This window comes from Cervus canadensis, chromosome 8 (assembly GCF_019320065.1).
Source record: "Cervus canadensis isolate Bull #8, Minnesota chromosome 8, ASM1932006v1, whole genome shotgun sequence".
NCBI lineage: Eukaryota > Metazoa > Chordata > Mammalia > Artiodactyla > Cervidae > Cervus > Cervus canadensis.
The window spans coordinates 6,743,199-6,769,481 of record NC_057393.1 but is presented as its reverse complement, the minus strand read 5'-3'; the positions used below and the strand labels follow the sequence as shown (position 1 = coordinate 6,769,481).

The 26,283-nt window shown below is 42.8% G+C and overlaps 1 protein-coding gene across 4 annotated transcripts in view; it reads left to right on the top strand.

The window, feature by feature from the left end:
- EDRF1 (erythroid differentiation regulatory factor 1) overlaps positions 1 to 17,157 on the top strand; it is a 31,086-nt gene extending 13,929 nt beyond the window's left edge. For 2 of the 4 annotated variants that reach the window (XM_043476038.1, XM_043476036.1), the window contains 13 exons: positions 198 to 458; positions 2,708 to 2,779; positions 3,170 to 3,320; positions 4,955 to 5,143; positions 5,396 to 5,596; positions 7,023 to 7,241; positions 9,322 to 9,545; positions 11,107 to 11,265; positions 11,440 to 11,589; positions 12,994 to 13,147; positions 14,611 to 14,726; positions 15,756 to 15,907; positions 16,306 to 17,157. In XM_043476038.1, coding sequence (XP_043331973.1) covers positions 198 to 458; positions 2,708 to 2,779; positions 3,170 to 3,320; positions 4,955 to 5,143; positions 5,396 to 5,596; positions 7,023 to 7,241; positions 9,322 to 9,545; positions 11,107 to 11,265; positions 11,440 to 11,589; positions 12,994 to 13,147; positions 14,611 to 14,726; positions 15,756 to 15,907; positions 16,306 to 16,474 — 2,217 coding nt within the window. In that variant the 3' untranslated portion in view covers positions 16,475 to 17,157. Of the gene's footprint in view, positions 1 to 197; positions 459 to 2,707; positions 2,780 to 3,169; positions 3,321 to 4,954; positions 5,144 to 5,395; positions 5,597 to 7,022; positions 7,242 to 9,321; positions 9,546 to 11,106; positions 11,266 to 11,439; positions 11,590 to 12,993; positions 13,148 to 13,169; positions 13,237 to 14,610; positions 14,727 to 15,755; positions 15,908 to 16,305 lie in introns of those variants that run through there. The other 2 variants (XM_043476037.1, XR_006270800.1) reach the window with 2 other exon arrangements.
- Positions 17,158 to 26,283: the final 9,126 nt, after the last annotated feature.

The following is a 26,283-nucleotide window of genomic DNA, read 5'->3' as shown; positions in this document are numbered from 1 at the left end:
AATGGATAGTTTCAGGAAATAAACATATCAGTCCATGAGGATTTTACAGAGTACAGAGCATTGGTACTTAGGAATGTTTCTTGTGTGTATGCCTGTCTGTAGATCTCCTCAGATTTGTTAGTACAGTAGTAAAGTTCATTTCGTTTTAGAATGCTCAGTTTTGGTGAGTTACTAATATATTCTTTTCTATTTGTAAGATTATTGCTTCAGCCAATTACATGCTTTCAGAACTTTTTCAATTGGATGAACCTAAAAAAGAAGAAAGTTCAGAATCTCCATTAAATGAGAATTCTGATGAAAGTTACAGTGAAGAGGAGGAGGAGATGCCAGACAGTGATGAAAACGGATCCTACAGCACCGGTTCTGACCCATCAGATGATAACAAAGCAGTAGCGATAATTAAGTCTGTTGGAGAGTTGTCGGTTCCAGAAAAATACAAATCCATTCATCAAATCAGAGTAAGCATGTTGACATTTGTATTAAAATTTCATCAATGGAAAAACAACCATTAATTGAGTACAGTTAGCCTCTCAAAAGATGGCATTACTTCAACTAATCCTTCATGATATAGGGTCTGATTAGCTCTATGAAATCTGAAAATCAGTTTTATAATTGTCCCAGGATCACTGACCCACATGCAAACTGACGGTGGGCAGATGTGTAAACGACACATTAGCATGTTAATTTTCACGTGGGAGATTTTTCTTTCCAGTGACCAGTGTGCGGCCCTCTCTCCTCACCAGGGTACCCCTTCCCAGTTGCTGTGTTGCTGGGAGACAGTACGTGTTGCTTGGTGAACGTAGACTCAGAGCGGATGGGCGGCTTGTTGATCCACGTGTGGAGAGACCTGCACTTGTCCCTGTGTTATAGGGCGGTGCCTTTCAGTGACTGTGGCCATGTCAGCTGGATTGGACATGTCCCTGACTGGTCACGGCCCAGTCCTGCCCTTTAGGTTTCTGTTGGTGTTGATTGCATTGACTGTCATACCATCCATCTTTTTCTAGACAGTGTTTCATTTTTCTGAATTATTACTACTTTCCAGTCCTATTTATAGATAATCTCTTACTTTAAGCTCTGATGTTAACTTTCAGATGGAAATTTATGTCCAGGGTTTTAGAGGATCTCTCTGTCATTCCGAAACATTGCCTGTCCTTCTGACCTCCTCTTCTTCTCTCCTCTCGTTTACCTCAGCCCCACTCCCTTTTTCTCTGTCTCTCACATTCAGAGTCATGCCCACCCGAGGGCCTGTGCATCGCTGTCGCTTGTGCTCAGAGCTTACCCTTTCCCCAGACCTTTCTGTGACTGGCCTTTTCTAAGTTGATTGAAATGTCCCCTCCTCTAGGAGACCTTCCCTGACTGCTTTAGATGAACCATGCTGTTTTTTTCTCCTTCACGGGGCTGGTAGTCTGTACCGGAAACCCTCGGGTGTCTGTGTCCCATGCCTGAAATGTAGGCTCCCCGGAGGTATGGGCTGTCCCGTGTCTCCATGGCAACAACCCATAATGTGCACGTGTGCCCAGTTGCTCAGTCATGTCTCACTCTTTGCAACCCCATGGACTGCGACCCCTTTGCAACCCCATGGACTGCGACCCCTCTGTCCCTGGGATTTTTCAGGCAAGAATATTGGAGTGGGTTGCCATTTCCTCCTCCAGAGGATCTGCATCTCCTGCATTGGCAGGCGGAGTCACCACCATTGCACCACCTAGGAAGCCCACAACACATAATTGGTGTTCAGTAAATATTTGACTAAATGACCACAGGAAAAAGTCATTAACTGTCCACCTGAATTTTAGTGCACTTGGCAGCTTGAGCAATTCCCAGTACAGTAAAAAAATGTTGCTTACTGTAAACAAAATCATTGGTTGTAAAAGGTACCTTAGTTGGGAAAGTGCTTCGTCAACAGAATGCAGTTAAATTTGGTGAGTGGTGTGTTTACAGATTTTTTTTTTTTAGCAGAGCACTTTCTATCAATATTGAAAGCACTCAGAAATAGCATTCATATAAACATGTCTTTTGTGTTAGCTCTGCTGTATCTCAGTACTTTCTCAAGTACAGACAGTGTGGCTCCAGAGCCCTGGACTCAGCACTCGCTCACTGTGAGCTTGAACACAGCACCTAACATCTGTGTTTACTTCTCTGAATAATGAGAGCGGTAATTCCAGCCTGTAAGATTCACCAAGTAGAATGCCTCGCAGAACTGCTTACACATCATATCACTTAGTAGGCAGAGGTTATTAACTGGCTCTGCTCCTAATTAAGTGTATACATTATACATGAGAACCGTGGGCAATACTGGTTAACTTATTGCTAAACTGATGATATTGTGAACTGTGTGTTAGCAAGTACTAGGGCTCGTTGGGAGTGAGCTGACCCATCAGGTTAGGCATAGATTTATTTAAAACATTTCTTGCTTGCTTTTTTTGTTGTAATAGAATTATTTTTTTAAATTTTAAGTACTTAAAGCGACATATACTGGAAGATCTTTTTAAACAAGATTTTTGTTGATGCTTATATCCATTTACTCTGCAAGTAAAACAAGATTAATGTGTAATTGAAACAATACACTAACCTTGAAACAGATACCTCACTAAGGTGAATACACAGAAAATTTCAAGAATTATTGATTTGCAGAATTTTAGTAATTCCTGAGAGATGGAATTTGTTGTATTGGCAGCATGTTAGTAATTTTTAATGTTTGTTTCTGAAGCCCAGTTGTGCGTTTCCGGTTTGTCATGACACAGAAGAGCGCTGTAGACTTGTGCTGAGCTATGTTCTGGAGGTAAGTCTCCATTTAGACTTCACTGTTTCAGTAAAGCTTGTGCTTGGTGTGCACGTGGCACTTATGTATTGGTGTCTAAATGTCCATCTTTCTTTTAAATAAATCTTTATTGGGAGTGTAGTTGCTGTACAACGTGCTAGTTTCTGCTGCACAGCAAAGCGAATCAGCCAAACATTGTTCTGAGTGACGTTCTCCTGTGATTTCTTTCCCCCTTAAAGCATGAATTGAAAATTAGTTTTTCCTAACTTTCAGGCCAAATGGAGTTTTTAAAGTCTGTTTTCAAAATATAAATTCTCCTAAGTGTATCTGGTTGTCCAGATACTGCGTTATATTTCATTTCCAGTTGATGTTCAGTGACATGTATAGTAAACATTTCTCCTTTTTTTAAAGGGTTTAAAGTCTGTGGACAGCAGCATCAAAAAAGAAAGTGACCTCCCTGCCGCTGACCCCAACACCCCAATCCCATTAAAATATGAGGATGAATCCACAAGAGGGGGTCCTGAGGGCCTAGAGAAGCAGATGGCCTTGTTTTTGGACAAAAGTAAGTTGAATTGAAGTGCAAATAAGGCCATTTCAATGGAATAATGTACTGGGCCTTTATCAGCAGCAGACTTGGGTCAATTAAGGCCTTCACTGAAAGAAATTCAGATAAAGGGTACATATGAATGGAAAGTAGGGGAAGATACTCTTTCATTCAGAGTGTAAAATAAAGCAGGGTGATTTTGATTCTTGGTAGATATTTCTAACAAGAGCGTAAGGAACCTGCCGCCTCCTGTCACCCACTATGAGGAACTAATGCCCTCAGCCCTTAGGCTTCTCCTGAGAAGGCCCTGCTTCAGTAGGAGCAGTCAAGGGCTTAAACACAAGGACTTGGGAGCCAAACCACACAGCTTCAGGTCTCAGCTTCACTGCAGCAGGTTGTTTGACTTTGAGCCTTGTTTTCTCTCCCAAAGTAGAGACAAAAGCGGTGCCTCCTTTAGAGGGGTGCTGTACGGATTGGGTGCGTTAGTGCGGGCAGTGTGCTCAGAGCGGTGCATGTGATGACCAGCGCTGCCGGAGCAGGGGCGGCCTGTCCCTCACAGCGCTTGAATAAGCTGCACGTGTACTTACAAAGCATGGATCTGCTCAAGGATGTCACTTCACGGGGAACATGTGGGCTTCACAGTAAACCTGCTGAGTTTCTCATTTTAATCTTAAATTGTATTTCAAAGCCCGTATGTTTAAAACAGTACCAAGAGCTTTCTGAAGCATTTTCTCTTCATGAGCATAATTGGGGCGTGGCAGGACTCACTTCCCCAGCATTAGTGTTTTGCCTCCTGTGTGCCGGCCTGAGCTTGTACACACCAGCATTGAGACCCCTGTCTCTCTGCTTTTTTCACGGTGTTGTCTTTTCTGAAATGCCTTTTCTGTCTGTTCCTTCCTCCCCCTCTCAACTGTTGAATATCCTGCTCTTGTTCAAGGCTTCTGTGTTCACCACCTCTGTCTGAGTCACAGTTCCTTGGTTCCCTCACCACTTTGTCCTGTAAGCACTTCTTGAAGCCTGCCTTATTCATCCTCAGCTGTGCTTAATGGTTTTATATACACACACAAACACGCTTGTGAGCAAAATTTCATCTTCAACTTTGGTTCTCTGACAATGCCTCACACATCGAAAATGCATACAGTAGCAGAGGAAAAAGAAATACAGGCACAAATAAAACCATGAAAGAGACTTAAATAATTTTCATTTGTAGTTTGAAAGACTCAAACAGAGCTGATCAAAAAACGAGAAATCTTGAACCTGGGAGATGCTGAGCATGACATAATAAGTGGTGAGGAACCATTTTAATGTTTAGAACAGGAGTTCTACTGTGATTAAAGCTGCACTTTAGGAGGGTGAACTTTGGGGCAGGTTGACCCATAGTCTAGAGAAGGGAAGTAGATGTCAGTCATGAACCTAGTGATGTCAGTGACCCCCAAAGAGAGTGACAGAGTTGACAGCTGCATGGAAGCAGGGCTTTGGCGATCTCAAGAGTATTGAAACACTGCTGTTCTATTAATACTTTAAGTAGTATAGTATTTACCAGTTTTGTTGTAGCTGTTAATTGTACTGAAGCCTGGTTATATCAAGAAACAATTTTTTTTGTACAGTGAGACTTATATTCAAATGTGTGTCTTTTCCCCCTCATTTCGTAGTGGGGTCCCTTCAGAAGGGTAATTATTCCAGTCAATCTGGAATGATCCCTGGTTCTTGGCAACATAAAATGAAGCTCCAGCTGATTCTCAAGTCATCAAAGGCCTACTACGTCTTGTCTGATGCTGCCATGAGTCTTCAGAAATACGGAAGGGCATTACGATACATTAAATTAGCTTTGCAGAGCCACGGTAAGTCACTGCAGATGAATATGTTTAATAGCATTGGGAGGAGAGATCAGAGAAGACATCTGAATCACAGTGAAATTTTACTCAGTGACATTTTAATGTAAACATTTTTTTCTAACCTTACGTGTTTCTTAATATTTTCCACTCTGGTGTAACAGCCCTTCATTCTGAAACACATGAAAGACCTTAAGTTTCACTGTGCTCCTTCCTTTTTAATGCGCTGCGTTTTTTCTCCTTCCTGCTCTTCCCACATAGATACTTACTGCTGCCTCTGCACCAATATGCTTTCTGAAGTGCTGCTGTTTCTTTCTCAATATTTGACGCTCTGCGGTGATATCCAGCTAATGCTGGCCCAGAATGCAAACAACAGGGCGGCACACCTTGAAGAGTTTAATTACCAAACGAAAGAGGACCAGGAGATTCTGCACAGCCTCCACAGGGAGTCCAGTTGTCAGGGTATGTGGGGGAGGGGACTTGTACTCTGGTTCTGAGAAGTGCCAGAAATGTCAGTGTTTCATCATTTCTTAATGTTAACATGGAACTCAATCCTGTGTATTTGTGTATAAAATGGTTTGAAGTATTTTGTAATTACTCATTATACAACCGGAACTAACTAAAAATAATCTCTGGAGACGATCATATTGACCATTTACACTTGTCTTTCTGTAATAACCCATTCGTCAACTGACCAACCCATGATTTTCTTTTGAAAAGGAATTAGCTGTGGGTAAAAATGAATGTGTTACCTTCTGAATGGTTTCTGGGGGCTGAGATATAAAGGTCATTATATTTTAAATGTGGTTCACAGCTGTCTGTTTTTGGAGTTGTCAGATTTTAAACCTGGGTGATGGGAGAATTTAGCCCACAGCAGCAGTATTCCTTCTCTTAGCTCTATCCAGTAGATATAAGCACCTGTGATTAGGGCAGTAAATGAGACGTAAGGTGCTTTTGTAACGTATCATGCAATCGTTTATTATGCTCTTGAGCTTATATCACTTGATACCCACATCCCAAAAAGTTCCGGACTGTTAACATCTAGAGAGTACACAGAGGGAGGAAATGTATTATTTCCTTGGGGGTTTCTGGCCCTCTTTTTTCCCTTCCTCCCTGTCTGAATTTCTCAGATGACCGTTTTATTTTAAACGGTGAGAAAGTCTGTAGTTTGTTTTTGCAGCTCCCATCATGTTAGTTTCACTTAAGGTACCTCTTTGTAAGAGTGATGTGCTCCCTCAAAGTTAGCAGCAGGGTACTGCCCTTTTTTCCCTTGAGATTTTGGGCCCAGCCCCTGAGTTTACTCCAGTCTCCACTAGATGGCAGGTTTAAGTCTTTAGAGCTTATCAGTTAGCTTCTTCTGTGGCTTAAACTTACTACTAATATAATGGGGCTTCCCTCATAGCTAAATTGGTAAAGAATCTGCTTGCAATGCAGGAGGCCCAGGTTTGATCCCTGGGGCGGGAAGATCCTCTGGAGAAGGAAATGTACACAACTAGCCTCTGGTAGCAGTCAGAAATTTATTTCAAGAACAGTTTTCAGTAATTAAAAAGAAAAATTTGTTTACTTTGTATCAGTGGACAACTTTAGGGCTGTACCAGTAAGCAGTGCATCCGGTAAAATGTGGATGTTGGGAATTGTTTGATATTTTTAGGCAGGAAAATACTTCTTTTAATCTGATGTTAATGTTTCAAGAAAATACAGTTGTTTAGATAAATTCAGAGACCTTTACTTCTGAAATTTAAAATTTTAGTGATATTAATTGAATTTTAATATGTTTATACTATATGGCATCTATTTGTTCTTTTGTCTTAAAAGTATTAGATTACTTAGATACTAAGGAAGAAGGGTTCATATGACTCGTGGTAATGTTTCCTCTTTTGCTTTCAAGGATTTGCATGGGCCACTGATTTGTCTACAGACTTAGAAAGTCAACTTTCAGTTAGCTGTAAATGTTATGAGGCTGCTAATGAAATCTTGCAGTTTAGTGACTTAAAAAGTCAAAATCCAGAACACTATGTACAAGTATTGAAGAGAATGGGAAACATTAGAAATGAAATCGGTGTCTTTTACATGAATCAGGCTGCTGCATTACAGAGTGAGAGACTAGGTGAGTATCTTTTTGGAGTCCTCTCTTTATCACCTATCCTGTTAGTAAATCATGCTGATTTTTACATAGTTAAAGTGAAGAACTGTGGCATTTGGTTTAATGTCATAAAGGGATGCACTGTTTATCTCTTATTATTAAATCCTCAAGAAATAAAAGTAGGAAGAGACATTATTTTCCCTTGGGAGTTATCATTTCAGTGTCCTCTGTCCTCCACGTGATCATTCCAGAAGTGAGTTGGACTGTCAGCCATGTGGTAGGCTTTGTGCTTGATATAAAATCGGCTAAGACATAGTGCTCCGAGTTGGGAAGCCAGATAGGAATACAAGTCTCTGAAAAATGCTGTAAGTTCCAATGCAGTACAGTAGAGGAGTGAGGAGAGGAGACGTTTCTTCGAGTTGTGTGTTTTTGGAAGGCTTGTGGGAAGAAGGTTTAGTTTGGGCAGATTGCACGTGCCATGTAGGGCGTCAGCAGGCAGATGTGGGAAAGGTGGGATGTCCTGACCGGAGTAGGCAGGAGGAAAGAGCCAGAGATGCGGTGTCAGTGGGTGTTGGGAGTAGCAACGAGTGGTCTTCGGTGATTCAGGCAGAGGGCGTTGGATTCCTCTGGACCCATGTGGAGTGTGAGAGGCCAGTGGACATGTGAGTGGATGGTCTGATTTAGTAGTCAGAAATGTGTGGGTTAGCAAGAGCTCTTTGGGTTAGCTAGGCTTAGGCTGGAAACCATTCACATTGGGGTGGTAGTTGAACCCATGAGAATGGGTGAAATTGTAGAGGCTGTGCACACAGCAAGGGAAACAAAAGGGGCTGAGGAACTGGGGACGGTGCCTAAGCAAGTTACTGTGTGCCTGTGCCCTGAGAGCTGCGCTTGGCACCAGGGCACAAGGGTCCCCGCTGCTGGGAGAGCCTGAGCTGTTCTGTTAGTTATTTATACATACATAGCATATTTTTTTACATTGCGATTTAAGGTACCTCTGGAGGAGGAAGTCAGTAAAGGCATATGAAAAGTGGTAATCAGCAAGGAGAATTAGAGAAGACACAGATTGTGCCTCCTAAAATGCATGGGGCCATGTCTCTAGAATCTTTATAAAAGGGTGCTTTGCTCAGGTGTTCTTACTTGCTTGCTTTAATACCAGCTTATTAATAGAGAAGAGGGTTCAGAGTGTTGTTTTAGCCTGCTTGGCTGCCATAATAAAATAGATAGACTAACCTACTGCATAGCATAGGGATGTGGTAGGGACCCCTGCTCAGTGTTATGTGGCAGCCTGGATGGGAGGGGAGTTTGAGGGAGAATGGATACATGTGCATGTATGACTGAGTCCCTTTGCTGTCAACCTAACAGTATCACAGCATTGTTAATCAGCTGTACTCCAATACAAAATAAAAAGTTAAAAAAAAACAACAACATACAACAGACCAGGTTGTTTCAACAACAGAAGTTTATGTCTCACAGTCTGGAGCTAAAAGTCCGAAGCTGGATTTCTCTGAGACTTCTCCCCTTGGCTTGCAGGGGGCCCCCTTCTTGCTCTCTTCTCACCTGGCCTTCTCTCTGTGCACATTGCTGGCATCTGTCTCTTTTATGAGGACAGTCATTTTTGGATCAGAGTCCCACCTTATGGATCTCCCTGGTGGCTCAGTGCTAAAGAACCTGCCTGCCAATGCAGGAGACACGAGTTCAATCCCTGGGTTGGGAAGATTCCCTGGAGTATGAAATGGCAACCCACTCTAGTATTCTTGCCTGAGAAATCCCATGGACAGAGCAGCCTGGTGGTCTATAGTCCATGGCGTCACAAAAGAGGACACAACTTAGCAACTGAACAACAGCAACAGATGACCTTAAATGAATTGCATTTGTGCTTAGGAACTCAACATAAGTTTCAGTGGTGGGGAACACAGATGTGATGAGAATATAACCGGTGTGAGAGAATATAACAGGTGTGATGAGAACAGTGCGCTGCAGTTGATCCAGGCGGCTGGTGCTACCCTGGACATCCTGTCACTGCCACACTCCTCTCATCGAGACACGCTGGTGGGCTTACAGTGATACCTGCTTACGCAATTGTTTTCTTTCTTTTTTGGTGAAGTGAGCAAAACTGTGTCCACTGCAGAGCAACAGTTGTGGAAAAAAAGCTTTTCTTGTTTTGAAAAGGGAATTCACAACTTTGAGTCAATCGACGATGCCACAAATGCGGCCCTTTTATTGTGCAACACGGGACGACTCATGCGGATTTGTGCACAGGCGCACTGTGGCGCAGGTGATGAATTTAAACGTGAATTTTCACCGGAAGAAGGCTTGTATTACAATAAGGTAACACACTTGCTTACACATTGGCTTCATCTGTTTACACTTGATTGTCATTTACACTTTGCTGTAGCTCCTCTAAAAGGTTATAAAACTAAAATAATTAACTGTGGTGATAGCACAGGATGAGACATCAGCAACAGGCCTAAGAATACTAAGAATTCAGTAGTGCAGAGACAACAGGTTGAATTGATAGGGAAAACACGATCGTTCAGTTAATTGCATTTGGTGTAACCAGATTAAAGCCACCCCAGTCTACGTGGCGCAGTGGTAAAGAATCTGCCTGCCAGTGAGGAGACACAGGACATATGGGTCCGATCCCTGGGTTGGGAAGATCCCCTGGAGAAGGAAAAGGCAACCCACTCCAGTATTCTTGCCTGGAGAATCCCGTGGACAGAGGAGCCTGGCAGGCTATAGTCCATGGGGTCACAAAGAGTCGGACACAACTTAGCAACTGAACAACAGCCACCACCAGAGTAAATGTCAGATGGATGAAAGATCGACGTGGAGAAGTGAAACTGTAGAAATCTCGAAGGAAAATACAGGTAGATGTTTATCTGATGAGATGGGACTGTCCCTTCATAACACAATGAGCAAAAATCGCAAAGTAAAAGATGGATATTCAGATGCATAAAAATTGTTTTTTAAATGCATGATAGAAAACATAGTTGCAAAGTAGTCTAAATCTAGGGAAAATAAAGCACACATGACAGACCAGAGGTTAATAAACCCTTATTATATAAAGAACAACTAAGAATCATTGAAAATAAACTGCCCAAGTAGAAGAAAGAACAAATAATGTGGAATAAAAAAACTGGTTAATATTTAAGAACAATTTCAAATTTTAAAGTTTTATGAAATTTTAAACTGAGTGTCCTTTATCAAATTGTAAAATTTTTTGGCAAATGGTGATAATCTAGTATTGGAGGAGGTATAAGAACTCAAGAACACCCATTTAGTCAAGAACTTTGAATCTGTTTAAATTATATTTAGTGAGTAATGTTCATTGCATATTGAGCTTTAAAACAAAGTGATCTTATTTTTCTTAAGTTTACATATTCATAGAAAAAGTGGATAAATACACACCAGAAATGTAGAAATTATTGGTGGGTGATGGAATTCAGTGAGATTTTATTTGGGTAAATACAATGACCATGCATTTCAGCATTGTGGTCACAGAGGTGGGAAGGATTGCTTCTTTATACAGTCAAACCCAACAAATTGTTCTATCTACAGACTTGTCAAAAAATATTTTATCTAGTTTGCTAATTATACAAGCTATAATTTTCATTTAGAAAGGAGAAAAAAAAACGAAGGAAGATATGCATCCTCATGGTTCACACAAGTCGTAAAACAGCTTGGCTGATGATAAACTCGAGAGGAAAGGTGGGCGGCATGCAGTCCACTTGAAATCACCTCCTTCATTGAAAAGTGTCATTGATTTACTTTTTTCCCTTTCATCATGACACTGCCCTATGTGAAGTTGCTGTTGGGGTGACTGAGGCATGTTTTAGTTTAAGGCGTGTACTTAAGCTGAGTCACAGCGGCCCTCTTTGCTCCCTCACAGGCTGTTGATTACTATCTGAAAGCTCTAAGGTCCTTGGGAACACGGGACATACACCCAGCTGTCTGGGACTCGGTAAATTGGGAGCTGTCCACTACTTATTTTACGATGGCAACTCTACAGCAAGATTATGCTCCATTATCTAGAAAAGCTCAAGAGCAGGTAATAATATTTGCTGGATCATGAAGAAGTATTAATCTTATATATTCCTTTGTTTAACAGATACACAGCATCTGTTACTGCTTGTCAAGGAAAAGCCTGTATTTGTTTTTAAAAATTCTTATGTAAGATTATGAGATGGTCATTTTTTCCCTTTCCCTTAAAAAAAATACATAGATTGAGAAAGAAGTCAGTGAGGCGATGATGAAGTCGCTGAAATACTGCGACGTGGAATCTGTGTCCGCCCGACAGCCCCTCTGTCAGTACCGAGCTGCAACCATCCATCACAGGCTGGCGTCCATGTACCACAGCTGCCTGAGGAACCAGGTATTGCCATTCCGATTCCAGTCCACTTAGAAGTGCTGCTTTTCTTACATTCTGTATAGATGTTAAACGCCATCTGTTCTTGTAGCCATTTCAGAAAAGCTTGGAGGGTAGGTATTTCCCCTCTCCCCATGTTGTGTATTTTTTTCCATTACAATTGATAAGGCCTTAGTTTGCAAAATTTGATATTTGCCTGAGTGTATTATTTAATCTTTTTTTTTTTAATGTAGTTACTCTTTATAGAAATGGTTCTGTGCCAGTTTTGAAGTATCCATCACCCAGTTTTAAAAAATTTTACTGTGAAATAGAGCATGCATATCAGAGGACACAGAAGATACATGTGAAGCACTTGTACAGTTTAAGGAATAACAGAGGAAAGCCCTGTGTACCTCACCTCGAGGTTAAGGAGTGGAAGAGTCCTTCGGGTGCATTCTGTGTGCCCCTTCCCCCTGTTGAGCCTCTCTCAGTACCCACCCAGATTAACTACTGTCCCGGGTTTTCTATTATGTCTGTACTTTTTCTGTGTTTTATCACTTAAGCAGTATGTTTACAATTTATCTGGTTTTGAACTTGATAGAACAAACCATACTGTATATATTCTTCTGTGACTTACTGCTGTTTAGTTAACATCACATTTTGGAGATTCTTCCAGGTGGATGTGTAACTGTTCATTTACTTAGCTCAGTAGGATTCATTAAATGAATATATCAGTTTATTTATCCATCCTATGATAGCGGAACTTTGGGGTAGTTCTCGTTTGAGGCTAATTAGAAACAATACTATGAACAGTCTTGTACATGAATCCTGGTGCTCAAACCCATGTATTTCTGGGAATAATCTGAGGCCTGAGGTTGAGGTGGCTTCCTTCAGAGAGCGTGACTTCTGCCAGGAGTCTTGTGCCTATATAGTTTCTCAGGGATGTTTTTTTAATGGTTTTGTTGTTTTCCCTTCCTTAGCACTAAGACAGCTTACCTTGCAGTCCCTTGGGGGTGGATTTGCTTCTGGGTTACCTTTATCCTGAGAATATTGTCCTTTGAGGCCCAGCTTAACCTGGAGAGGGTTTTTCTCTATACTCTGAGCTGGCCCTAGACTCTTTCACTTGCCACAGGAGGCCCCCAACCTAAACTTAAATTTGTCCAGATGGCCTAATATCCTCACGGCAGATGCCAGCATGAGAGGGTTCCAGGGAAGCTCCCTGGCGCTGGGACAGCTGGACACGTGCACGCAGAAGGATGGAGCTGGGCTTCCTCCCTCACATAACACACAAAAACCAAAGAAAGACCCAGATGTAAGAGCTACAGCTCTGGGACTTAACAAAACGCTGAAAAGCAGTTAGTGATCCAGAGATTTGGTGAAGTGGTTACTGTGAAGCCCAAGCCTTAGGATTTATTTTATTTTTGGTTCTAGGTTGGTGATGAGCAGCTTAGGAAGCAGCACCGGGTGCTGGCAGACCTTCATTACAGCAAAGCTGGAAAGCTTTTTCAGCTTCTGAAAGACGCTCCGTGTGAACTCCTTAGAGTACAGTTAGAAAGAGTAGCCTTTGCAGAATTTCAGATGACCAGTAAGTCTTCTTTATTTCTCAGATTTGTATGCATTGGCTTAGTGTTGGATTGTCTTAGAGTGAGGCAGACCTGTGGATCGCTCTTGGATGTAAGTAATGCTATCTTCTTTTGAATTTGCCCATAGTTAATGTCTTTGGATAGGGACGTTTTTTTTTGAAATGCTTTTTAAAACATAAATGTGTTAGATTATGTTTAATGACTAGAAATACTGGAATACAGCCAGGATGTCTTATTTGAAAAAAAAAATTGTGACAAGTTACTTTAGACAAAGATTTTGACCATCATGAACAAGGTAGGAGTGGAGAAGCAGTGGTGGAGGTGTGGTGGCCTCACTGAGTCCCTCTGCATGGTAACCTCGGAGCCTGAATGAGGGGTAAAGTGAGATGTTTTGTTCTGTCATTTTCCCCAGCTTGGAATGGGCTAGGTCTCCACCACTGAGTGTTTTTTTCTAAACTCACTCCTCTACCTTGTTCAGCCGTTCCCTTTCTGCAGAAGCATCTTGTGAGAAGTATCTTTTGTGTGGTAAAGAAACAAACATTTATTTGAAATACAGCAATTCTATTGGTTTCATTTCATTTATTTTCTTCTATAAAACTAAAATGAATTTAATACATAACGTACATGCACCTGTTTATATGGTATCTCTGGAAGGATGGACACGAAACTGATGGCACTGTCCCTTCTGGGGAGACTGGCGGGGTGGCTTTCCACGTATGCCCACGTGAATGTTACACATTTTGAGAATGTTTTACCTATTCAAAACAGTTTTTAGGAATACTTTTTACTAGGGGGACTTCCCGGGCAGTCCAATGGTTAAGACTTCGCCTTCCAATGCCAGTGCAGAGTGCAGGTTCAATCCTTGGTCAGGGAGCTAAGATTTCACTTGCCTTACAGCTAAAGAAAGCAAAACGTAAAACAGAAGCCATATTGTAACAAATTCAATAAAGACTTTAAAAATGGTCCACATTAAAAAGATCTTAAAAAAGGAAGAAATACCTTTTACTAAAAGCATCTTTTAAAATTTTGGGCAGTATATGCATAGCTGAACAGCAAGTAGTTCTGGGGGTCGTCTGGGGAGGTCTTCTTTTGTAGTTTGTGTCTTTGAATTTCCCACGTTTGAATTCCTTAGAATGAGTAGGATTCATTTTTATTTTTTTTTAAAAGTAGATACTGGGAACAAATTTGCTGTGATGATAAGTATAGTTAATTCCTTTTTAAAAAAATGTTTACTACTCTTGAGTATGAAACCAGATAGATAAGAAAACAATGATTGTTTATTGCTTTCACTAGTTCTACTATTTTTCTCTAGGGATAATTACTAAGCAGAAGTTGGATTTAGATTTCTTGGGATTTTCATGAGCTACCTTCACAGTGTTTGGAAAATCAGAATTTTCATTAATACATTGGATGGGTTTCTCTATTTATATTTAAAGGAATGATCATTTTGTGTTTGCCACTCTAGGTCAGAATAGCAATGTTGGAAAATTAAAAACACTATCTGGGGCACTTGATATAATGGTGAGAACTAAGCATGCATTCCAGCTTATCAGAAAGGAGCTTGCGGAGGAATTTGATCAGGTAAATGGAAAAAAAGATTTATCAGTTTTCTGTGTGTCTTAAAGTAAATGCTACATTGTGAGTGTGTACAGTGGGCATATACATGCACATGTGTGTATAGTGTATATGTATACAAACACATAAATATATATGCTTTGCATGGGGCTTCCCTGGTGGCTCAGATGGGAAAGAATCTGCCTGCAATGCAGGAGACCTGGGTTTGATCCCTGGGTCGGGAGATCCCTTGGGAAAGGGCATGGCGACCCACTCCAGTATTCTTGCCTGGAGAATCCCCATGGGCAGAGGAGCCTGGCAGGATACAGTCCATGGGGTTGCAAAGAGTTGGACACAACTGAGCGACTAACACTTGCATAAAACCACATTAACTGATTTATTTTTTTTTGGTGGAATTATTAAACACTTCTTTAATTTGCAAGTGTATCTTTTATATTTTAAAATTGTTTCTTTAAATAACCACATAGACCTTGGTTAATTAATAAGGCCCTGGGAATAAAGAGAAAAAAAATTCTGTACCTTTTTTTATAATTTCCACTAAACTGCCTGTAGCTGAATGGTGAGTGGGCTTAAGCAGGCTCTCTAGAAAGGCTTTTTCGGTTTGCCCAGCATCCGTGCATTCATGCTACCTTCTCTGTGGCTGAAAGCTTCCATAGGATGACGCCTCCATCCTACAACCTTCCAGGTTCTGGTTCTCAAACCACACGGGATCGGTTTCCATCTGCTCCTTGAGCATGTGGTGTTGGAAAGTCAGGAGGGTTTTGTTCAGGTTTAGTTTCTTCTACATACGTGCCGTTTAGGTTTGAGGCAGTTGTTTCACGTGATTTAGTCTTATTAGAAGGTTCCCGCGGGAGGGAGGCAGAGGAGGCCGAGACAAGGCGGCCAACAGGGCTGTCCTTGGACAAAGTCCTCTCAGGTTTGTCTTTGTTTTTGGTTAACACGTTTGCTGGATTACTCAACTGTGGCCGCCACCACTTCAGTATGAAGCAGTAACTGTGGGGTGGCTGAGCTGAAATCACTTTTTGTTGGTTTTAGCCTAAGAGTGAAGAGACCCCTCCAGCTGCTGATTCTTCTCCTAGTCTTAATCGAGAAGAAGTGACAAAACTGCTCAGTATATTTGAATCGCGCTTGTCGTTCCTTCTCCTTCAGTCCATCAAGCTGCTGTCTTCAACTAAAAAGAAAACGAGGTAAAGTAAATGACGTGGGAGCTCCTCCCCCCACGCCTTACCCAGATACGTGGGTACTAGCCCAGCCTTTCCTCAGTAGAACGCGGATTCCATGAGGGCTGGGAACCCAGGTCTGTTTTGCTCATGACCAGGAGCAGTTCCTGGTACATGGTAGACACCCGAATATTTATGAAAGGAATAATCATTGGCTTTAATTGATGTTTTGAAATAAGTGTTTAAGAACAGGCCCATGAGCAGTCGATTTGGGAAAGTAGGTATGAGGTTGGCATTAACAGGATCCCTGCTTCCATGAAAAGTGACGATAGGGCCGTCAATGTTTAGTTCTTGGGTTTCTTTTACAGCTCCTGGTGGGCGTCACTCTTTCCTCATCTCTTGCTCTCTTTTTTTTTTTAACCCAGTAGTAACCTTGATGAAGACGTAGTCCTCAAAACCAACAAGCAGGTTTACTCCCAGCTCCTGAGAGCCACTGCGAACAAAAACGCCTCTCTCTTGGAAAGAGTCGACCTCCTCATCCATTTGCTGGACCAGCTGGCTCGCGGCGGAGGCAGCAGCGCCGTTGTCCAGTGACTCCCGCCTGGGGCCGCATCCGCAGAGATGCTGTCCGTGCCTTCTGCACTCGGTACTAGCGTTTCCATTCGGTGCTCCGTGTCATTAAATATGAGGGAAATACCCACTTAAAACAGGCACAGCGGTGGAGACACAGAGTTCTCATTTCCCACGACAAACAACCATGGCAGAGTTCTTTGGCTGCTTCTTCAGAGGCACCAGCATCACAGTCAGAGTTCCCGCGTTCGTTTCTTTAAGAAGTACGTGGTACCTCAGTATTAATAGACTTGCTGTGAGGCAGTTAACACTTAACTATTTTTGAAGTATGTTAAGCTACGTGGGTTTAAGAGATAATTATCTTGGATAAATGTTGCTTTGGTCAAGGGAACTTTTATCCAAATGATTTCAGTGGTTCAGGTGGGTTAAAGAAACTTCCGGTGCATCCACAGTGTTTCCTTCTCAGTCACACAGAAAAAGCCTCCCCTTTTTAAGCTTCAGTACAGGATTTTTAGAAGACCAGCCATTGTGCAAGTCTGTCTTTAGTGCATGTTCTGAACAGATCTGCTTTACTTTGACTTTGTATGACAGTTGATCAAGGATAGGTACCTCCCCCTCTCCCCCCACCCCCCCCTTTTTTTTTCACTTTAAACTTGAAACTGTGAATAAGGTTAAGAAAACTATTTTGAATAAATAAATTATTTATTTAAAATGTCTCTGTAGTTTTCCATTTCACATTCTTCACACCGAGTTTTGACTTGAACTGGTTTACTTAATACATTTTACAAAGTGACGATTAAAACATTAATAATAAGTAAAATTTCTGCCACCCCCTGAATTCTCACTAGAATATTATACTCATTATTTGCTGCTATGTGGCTCTTGTCCAGTTGCTTAAAACACACTCTTTTTTTTCCAGTGCCTGGAGCATGCAAGGCTTTCCTTGTCATAGTTAACTGATCTCAGCTTCGAGAAAGATAATGTGATACATAAGTCAGGCATATACTCCTTCCTGTGGGGTTGACGGTCTGGATTTATGTGTGTGATGCCCCTGTAGACAAGCGCTTGCCCGGCCGCCATGTCTCTGCTGGCCTGGCCCGAGGGCGGGAGGAGGTGCTGTTGCCAACTTCCCCGCCGCCCTGCGCAGCATCTGTGTGTGAGTCTCACCATGCTGCCCCTCTGCTCGCCAGCCACACCCCTCTGAGGAATCCGAACTGGGCTAGAAAACTGTCTGGAATAAGCTTGTGTTTAGGGCTTCCCCGATAGCTCAGTTGGTAGAGAATCCACCTGCAGTGCAGCAGACCCCAGTTTGGTTCCTGGGCTGGGAAGATCCCCTAGAGAAGGGAAAGGCTACCCACTCCAGTATTCTGGCCTGGAGAATCCCATGGACTGTATAGGCCATGGGGTTGCAAAGTCAGAAACGACTGAGTGACTTTCAAGCTGAATTTTGTAGACTGCTTTTTCATACACTGAGATTTCCAGGTGTTTTCACTGGTGAGTTGACATCTGTCGTAACTTGGTAGAACTATCACTTGCTGTTTTCCCACTTCCTTGTAATTATTTATTACAATTTATTTATTTTTGGCCGTGCTGGGTCTGTGTTGCTGCACGGCATTTTCTCTAGTTTCTGTACTCAGGCTTCTCACTGCAGTGGCTTCTCTTGTTCCAGAGCGCGGGCTCTAGGGCTCCTGGGCTGTAGAGCACAGGCTCAATAGCTCTAGGGGCTTAGGTGCCCTGTGGCATGTGGAGTCTTCCCGGCAGGGATTGAACCCATGTCTCTTGCATGGGCAGGCAGATTCTTAGCCCCTGGGTTACCAGGGAAGCTCCCTTTGTAGTTATTTAGTTTGCTTTGTCCTTAGGACAGATTTACACATCAGTTTTTCAAAAATGAATTATTGAAGCATTGCAAATTCGGCCTAAATTGTAAAGCAGTTGTACAGAATCTACAATGTTTCATAGCAGGACAGCTGTCACTTTGTCTCCCCTGGTGATAAGCACACATGGAATAAGACTCTTGATTAAACCTGGACACATACATTGATTATACCTAATTTGGGGGCTAATGAGTTCCCAGGTGGCATAGTGGTAAAGAATATACCTGCAGTGCAGGAGACTTAGGTTCAATCCTTGGGTCAAGAAGATCCCCTGGAGAAGAGAATGGCTACCCACTCCAGTATTCTTGGCTGGGAAATCCTATGGACAGAAAAGCCTGTAATGCTTTTCCCATTCAGTTTTAAGGAGCCATATTTGTTTCAGTTATTAAAAATCTGGTTTGTTTTCTTTGTAAAATAAATCAGACTTATTCTCCTAGAAATCCCGTCTCTCCATTTGCCTGTTTTTCTCCTTACGAGTTCAGGTCGGAGGAGCTGACGTCACAAACGTCAAGCCACTGCTCTGAAACAGAAATATGCCATTTGAAGGGAATCAGGAATCTGTTTGTCCTCAACTCTTCAGTTAAGTGTTGCTTTCAAGGAAGAAGACTGAGTGGTGAGTCTTGTAGGAGTAGTCCGCTGAATCTAGATTAATAGCACGGTTTTGTGTCTCTGTTCCTGGGGAAAACCTCAGTAATCTTCACTGGATGAGGATCAAGGACATGATTCCTATTCACATCAATGCAAACACCTGGAAAGAAAGTTAAGGCTGGCTTTTCTGGAAATCATTGGTGTTTAGGTTAATTTATAGCAGTGAGGTAAGCACTGCTGCACCTGTGGCTGCACCAGATTTGGGGGCTTGAAGTTCTTCACAATTTTCCATATGATGGGATCATCTGCCATGGCCGTAGACATATGTGCTCAGTCACCAAGTCATGTCCGACTCGGTGACCCCATGGACTGTAGCCCGCCAGGCTCCTCTGTCCTAGGGATTTCCCAGGCCAGAATACTGGAGTGGGTTGCCATTTCTTTCTGCAGGGAATGTTCTGACCCAGGGATCAAACCCGTGCCTCTAATGTCTCCTTCATGGCACGCAGATTCTTTACCACTGCACCACCTGGGAAGCTGGCCGTATATATAGATCCGTGGTAATTGAGGACAGCTTCTAACTAAGAACGTGGTCATCTGACAAATTCCAGTCAAGGACAACAGAAAACACCAGACTGTAAAGTCTTTTATTATGAAGAACCCTTTGAAGAAGTCAATGAACTGATTTCTTCGGTCATAAAAGGCAACATCCAGGGATTTGGGATGTGAGGGAATCCTTCTGAAATCAATCTGGAGTAGCTTCTCCCTCGTTCATCTTCTGAGTGGACCTGATCCTTACCACTGTCATATCTCCAGTGTTGGTTTTCTGAGAGCCAAACAAGTTTTAATGTGGTTTATTACTGTTAAGTCACAGGAAACAACAGAGACAACTTCAATACGGCTCAGCCAACCATGATGCTCTGCCATGATTCCAAGAGAAAGCAGGCCTTGCAGCACCTGGCTGAGGGAAGCCTCTTGAGTGGTCCCTCAGGTCTTGACTCTCCTCTGGATTTGGCCCCAGGAATCAACTCTATTGTGTGTCCTCGGCGCAGTTAGGGTATGACTGGTTCCAAGCCCATGACGGCTTATCAAAAGCAAAAACAACAAAAAGCATGCAGTCTTTTTCACATAAATATCTTATTTTTCTTCTCCTTCCTTTGTAGTCTAAAGATTTTTCTTCTATATGTTAGGAGCCCATGGGTTGTCATGAATCATTTTCCTATCCTGATCAATATAACCTCTCTTTTTTTTTTTTTTCTGATAGTCCGGGGTCTTCTTTATTTTTTTTTTTTTTTTTATTTATTTTTTTTTCCAGTGGGTTTTGTCATACATTGATATGAATCAGCCATGGATTTACATGTATTCCCAATCCCGATCCCCCCTCCCACCTCCCTCTCCACCCGATTCCTCTGGGTCTTCCCAGTGCACCAGGCCGGAGCACTTGTCTCATGCATCCCACCTGGGCTGGTGATCTGTTTCACCATAGATAGTATACATGCTGTTCTTTTGAAATATCCCACCCTCACCTTCTCCCACAGAGTTCAAAAGTCTGTTCTGTATTTCTGTGTCTTTTTCTGTTTTGCATATAGGGTTATCGTTATCACCTTTCTAAATTCCATATATATGTGTTAGTATGCTGTAATGTTATCTTTCTGGCTTACTTCACTCTGTATAATGGGCTCCAGCTTCATCCATCTCATTAGGACTGGTTCAAATGAATTCTTTTTAATGGCTGAGTAATATTCCATGGTGTATATGTACCACAGCTTCCTTATCCATTCATCTGCTGATGGGCATCTAGGTTGCTTCCATGTCCTGGCTATTATAAACAGTGCTGCGATGAACATTGGGGTGCACGTGTCTCTTTCAGATCTGGTTTCCTCAGTGTGTATGCCCAGAAGTGGGATTGCTGGGTCATATGGCAGTTCTATTTCCAGTTTTTTAAGAAATCTCCACACTGTTTTCCATAGCGGCTGTACTAGTTTGCATTCCCACCAACAGTGTAAGAGGGTTCCCTTTTCTCCACACCCTCTCCAGCATTTATTGCTTGTAGACTTTTGGATAGCAGCCATCCTGACTGGCGTGTAATGGTACCTCATTGTGGTTTGATTTGCATTTCTCTAATAATGAGTGATGTTGAGCATCTTTTCATGTGTTTGTTAGCCATCTGTATGTCTTCTTTGGAGAAATGTCTGTTTAGTTCTTTGGCCCATTTTTTGATTGGGTCATTTATTTTTCTGGAATTGAGCTGCAGGAGTTGCTTGTATATTTTTGAGATTAATCCTTTGTCTGTTTCTTCATTTGCTATTATTTTCTCCCAATCTGAGGGCTGTCTTTTCACCTTGCTTATAGTTTCCTTTGTAGTGCAAAAGCTTTTAAGTTTCATTAGGTCCCATTTGTTTAGTTTTGCTTTTATTTCCAATATTCTGGGAGGTGGGTCATAGAGGATCTTGCTGTGATTTATGTCGGAGAGTGTTTTGCCTATGTTCTCCTCTAGGAGTTTTATAGTTTCTGGTCTTACATTTAGATCTTTAATCCATTTTGAGTTTATTTTTGTGTATGGTGTTAGAAAGTGTTGGAATTCCACCCAAGTGACAGTCCTATGAATTAATATTTTGTAATTTTGCTTCATTTCATTTCAAGATCCAAATGCTAATTTCATGCTCGGAAACAGCACAGGATTGTTTTAAGCTGTGCTTATTAGTTCCTCATCCTGAATATTTGGTATAATGTCAGCATCAATAGAATAAATCCAATTGAGTTTGGGGGCTTTCCTAGTGGCTCAGACGATAAAGAATCTGCCTGCAATGTGGGAGACCTGAGTTCAATTCTTGGATCGGGAAGATCCCCTGGAGAAGGGAATGGCTACCCACTCCAGCTTTCTTGCCTGGAGAATCCCTTGGACAGAGGAACCTAGCAAGCTACAATCCACGGGGTCACAAAGAGTCAGACACAACTGAGAGACTAACACTTTTGAGTTCACAACTCACAAAACATCAAAAGCAGTTACATCCCTCCGCGACGAAATATGCAATATATTTGGAACAGTTTACCACTGAGAAGAGTGTGACACGTGTCTGGCTAAAGGTGTAATTCGCTCCAACTGGGATGACTTTTGAATTTAGAGTATTCACAACAAGTTAAATTTAAGATGTTTCCAAAGCGCCAAGAGTGAAACACAGCTGTGCTACAGAAATCCCCCGTGACGGCCTAATTCTATCTCTGAGGTTCTTTGAGTGCTGCCAATATAAATTCTGGACTTACTAAGGTGCCCAAAGATTTGCTCCCAACTTCGAAAGATCCAAACCATAAAAGTCCACCCTGAGACCATTTCTCTATGTCACTGAACTAATGTAATTCTTCCTTTGTGTGTTGTGAAGGAAAAGGAAGACCAGATTTATACATGTGGCTCTTTGGGCCAACAGCTGCATGCAAGTTCTTCCGGTTTCGGCTCCTGCCTCTAAACTCTTTTGAGCACTTTAAAGCAACGTCGTTCTGGGACTACCCTGGTGGTCCAGGGGTTAAGAATCCACCTTGCAATGCAGGGCTCGAGGGCTCGAGGTTTGGATTCCAGGTCAGGGAACTAAGATCCCATGCCCTGGGGAGAGATTAAGCTCACACACGGCAACTAGAGAGTCTGTGCGCCACAGTGAGAGGCCCCTGGAGCCGCAGCTGAGACCTGATGTAGCAGATAGATAAATATTAAAATAGATATTAAATATTAATATAAATGTTAAGACAATATTATATAATGATATATTATTAAATATAAATAACTAATAATTAAATTTAATATATAATATATAACTATATTTTATATAACATGATACATTATATAATTATATAATATAAATTTATATAATTTATAAATTTGAAATTTATATAGTATATATAAATTTATATATAAATGTATTTAATTTAAACATAAATTTATGTATATAATATATTATGTATAAACATTAGTATTAATATAGTAAATATTAAAAAATATATAGAGAGGCTTCCCTGGTGGTGCAGTGGTAAAGAATCCATCTGCCAATGCAGGAGACATGAGTTTGATCCCTGATCTGAGAAGATCCCACGGGCCAAGGAGCAGCTAAGCCCGTGGGCCACAACTACTGAGCCTGTGCTCTCGAGTCCAGGAGCCTCAGCTGCTGAGCCCCAGCGCCCTAGAGCTGGTGCTCCAGGACGAGAGAAGCCGCTGCAGTGAGAAGCCTGCAGACCGCAGCTAGAGAGTAGGCCCTGCTTGCTGCAGCGAGAGAAAAGTCCACACGGCAACAAACCCCCAGCACACCCGATAAGTAAATAAAGTTACTTAAAAATAAAGCCATGTGGGTCTATTACTAGGCTTCAGACCAAGAATGGGCCCACGACTTATTTCTGGGTGTCCAGGGGGGTAAAAGCGGCGACCACAAAATCGTGGTGGCGATTAGACTTTGGGCCCTCGGTGTGCGCACGTAGCCTGCCTCTGCCCTGAGCACTGGGGCTTAGGAAGGCTCCCGCGGCCTTCTCTCCGTCACTGCGGTCCCCCACCTCCCTCCCTCCTGCCGCCCCGCAAAACAACCCTGCTCCTCCCTGCTTGGCAGCTGCAGCAGATCCTGCTCCATGAAGCCCACCGCCCCCCGACCCTGGAGTTCCACGTGCCCCAGCTGACCTGTATCTCCAACCCGCCTCACCCGGGGTGAGGGCCTTGGCGTCCCTACCCAGGGCTCAGCTTCTGGCAGCCAACCCTGAGGCCTTCCTTCGGATTCCTGAGTCCGCAACCTCAGCCTCCTCCCCACCTCCCTCACAGACCAACTGAAGAAAAAGAAAAGCGTCTGACCCGGCCTGGTGCACTGGGAAGACCCAGAGGAATCGGGTGGAGAGGGAGGTGGGAGCGGGGATCGGGATGGGGAATACGTGTAAATCCATGGCTGATTCATATCAATGTATGACAAAACCCACTGAAATGTTGTGAAGTGATTGGCCTCCAACTAATTAAAAAAAATAAATAAATAAACCAGATAACTGTGCTCCCCTAAAAAAAAAAAAACTTAGCAATAACTATTGTTGCCGCTCGGCTGCTAAGTCGTCTCCGACCCTTTGCAACTCCATGGACTGCAGCATGCCAGGCTTCCCTGTCCTTCACCATCTCCCAGAGCTTGCTCAGACTCATGTCCATTGAGTCGGTGATGCCATCCAACCATCTCATCCTCTGTTGCCCCTCCTCCTCTCGCCCTCAATCTTTCCCAGCATCAGAGACTTCTATGAGTCGGCTCTTTGCATCATGTGGCCAAAGTATGGGAGCTTCAGCATCAGTCCTTCCAATGAATATCAGGGTTTATTTCCTTTAGGATTGACTAGTTTGATTTCCTTGACGTCCAAGGGACTCTCAAGAGTCTTCCCCAGTACCATAATTCAAACCCTTTATCATCATCACATTTACCCAGATGGCATTCATATTTTCAACTGTGGCCTCGTTCTTTATTAAATTTGAAATTAGCTTTTGTCTGGAAGCTAAAAACTTGCAGTAAAACAAAAAGTACGAAGATGAAAGGTGGAATGAGGCTACATAAAGTGTCATGCGTGCAGGCATCTCGTAGTCACATACTTCCCACGTGACTATGACAAGTAACGTTCACACAGAGACAGGCGCCCAGGGAGACGGCCTTGGAGCTGTGCCCGGGAGGCCCACCCCACTCCCTTCCTGTCCCTTGGGCTTCTGCGAGATGCCTCCTGTAGCTAAAGGAACCCTCTCTTCTAGCGGAACTGGCTTGGCAGGCTCTCCCTGCCTTGCGATCAGAGAAATGCGATCAGGACCAGAACCAAACTCTAGTGTCTTCTCACCGCACAGCACGTTGTTAATGTCAGTACACAGTTCTTAACTATACTGTCTGTTGTATGCTCTCTGTACAACATACATAACCATACATAAAACTCTGACATGTATGTCAACTATGTTTTATTTATATACAGCCATTTATAAAACTATGTATATAGTTACATATGTCAAGTATCTATGTCAGTTACATTTATCAACTGATTTAACTAGATCAATATATGTCAGTGAACACAGATCTGAGTTGTCCACCATGTGGCCAGAACTCTTTGGGTCTGAGGACACTGTTGACCTCCGTACATGGTAGGTTTTCTTCCAGCTTTTTATTGAAATCTCAAACTATGTCTTGATTAGAAGAGAAACCCTAAACATTTTCTCTAGGGGAAACAAGAACGTGCAAAGCTTCTGGACTTGGAACAAAATGATGAAAATTGTTATCCAGACAGTCTTTCCTGGGAGGCGAAAATAAACCTAAACCCGGGACAGAACTCAGAACTCTGTGACCAGAAGCTGGTGTTCTGAGGGCTGATGTCACACAGCCCGATGGGTCTCAAAGCCCCAGAACATACCTGTCCCTCCCTTGAGCTCTGGCACAAGACGGTGCGTCTGGAAGTCAGGTATTCCTCATGGTGACAGTAAGCTCCCTCCAAGAATCACAGAAGTGGGTGTGGGGGGATTCATTACTGAAGCATCTTGTTCCCGACGATTCATTTTGCTTTTATTTGGCTTCACACAGCTCAGGACGCCTGGACTCAGGGAGGCGTCGCTACCATTCGAATCATTGGCTTTTCTCCGGGAGTCACTTCTCTTCTCTCCAGGGATTACCAAGCCTTTGAAGGGACCCACTTCTTAAGGCTCAGAGCGTTTGATTAAATTGCTCATTCCAGGTAAACTGGATTTTGAGGAACTCAGTTGTATTTCGGAGGAAAGAGAGCCAAGCGAGGCGTGTAGTCGACAATAAAGACAGAACAAGGGATGGGGGATCCTGGTTCCTGGAGAGGCCGGCTCCTCTGTGCAGGACACTCTCCACCTCTGAGCCTGCAGAAGGTCTGGAGGGGAGTTTCTAGAATCTCCTTAAATACTGAGGTGGCATGACCCATTTGTCAGTGGGGAAAATTGACATTTCCCCCCCTAAAATTCATTTACAAAATGGGTTCACGTATTCTCAGCAGTGTACACATAACATTTGGGGGGAGGGGGAGACATTCCCTTAGTTATTCCCACAGGGGATTTGTAAGCCTGATTCTGAAAGTTCAATGAATTTCAAGGGCTTCCTAGGTAAAGAACCCGCCTGCCAATGCAGGAGACTTAAGAGACTCAGGTTCAATCCCTTGGTTGAAAAGATCCCCCAGAGAAGGGAATGGCAACCCACTCCAGTATTCACGCCTGGAGAATCCCATGGAGAGAGGAGCCTACAGTCCATAGGGTCAGAGAGGGCTGGACACGACTGAAGCGACTTAGGATGCATGCAGGGTTTGGGAGCAAAGCCGTGGGCCAAGGACAGCCTGTTTGTCATGTGGAGCTACACGTTACTGCCCATGAGAGAGAGATTCTTC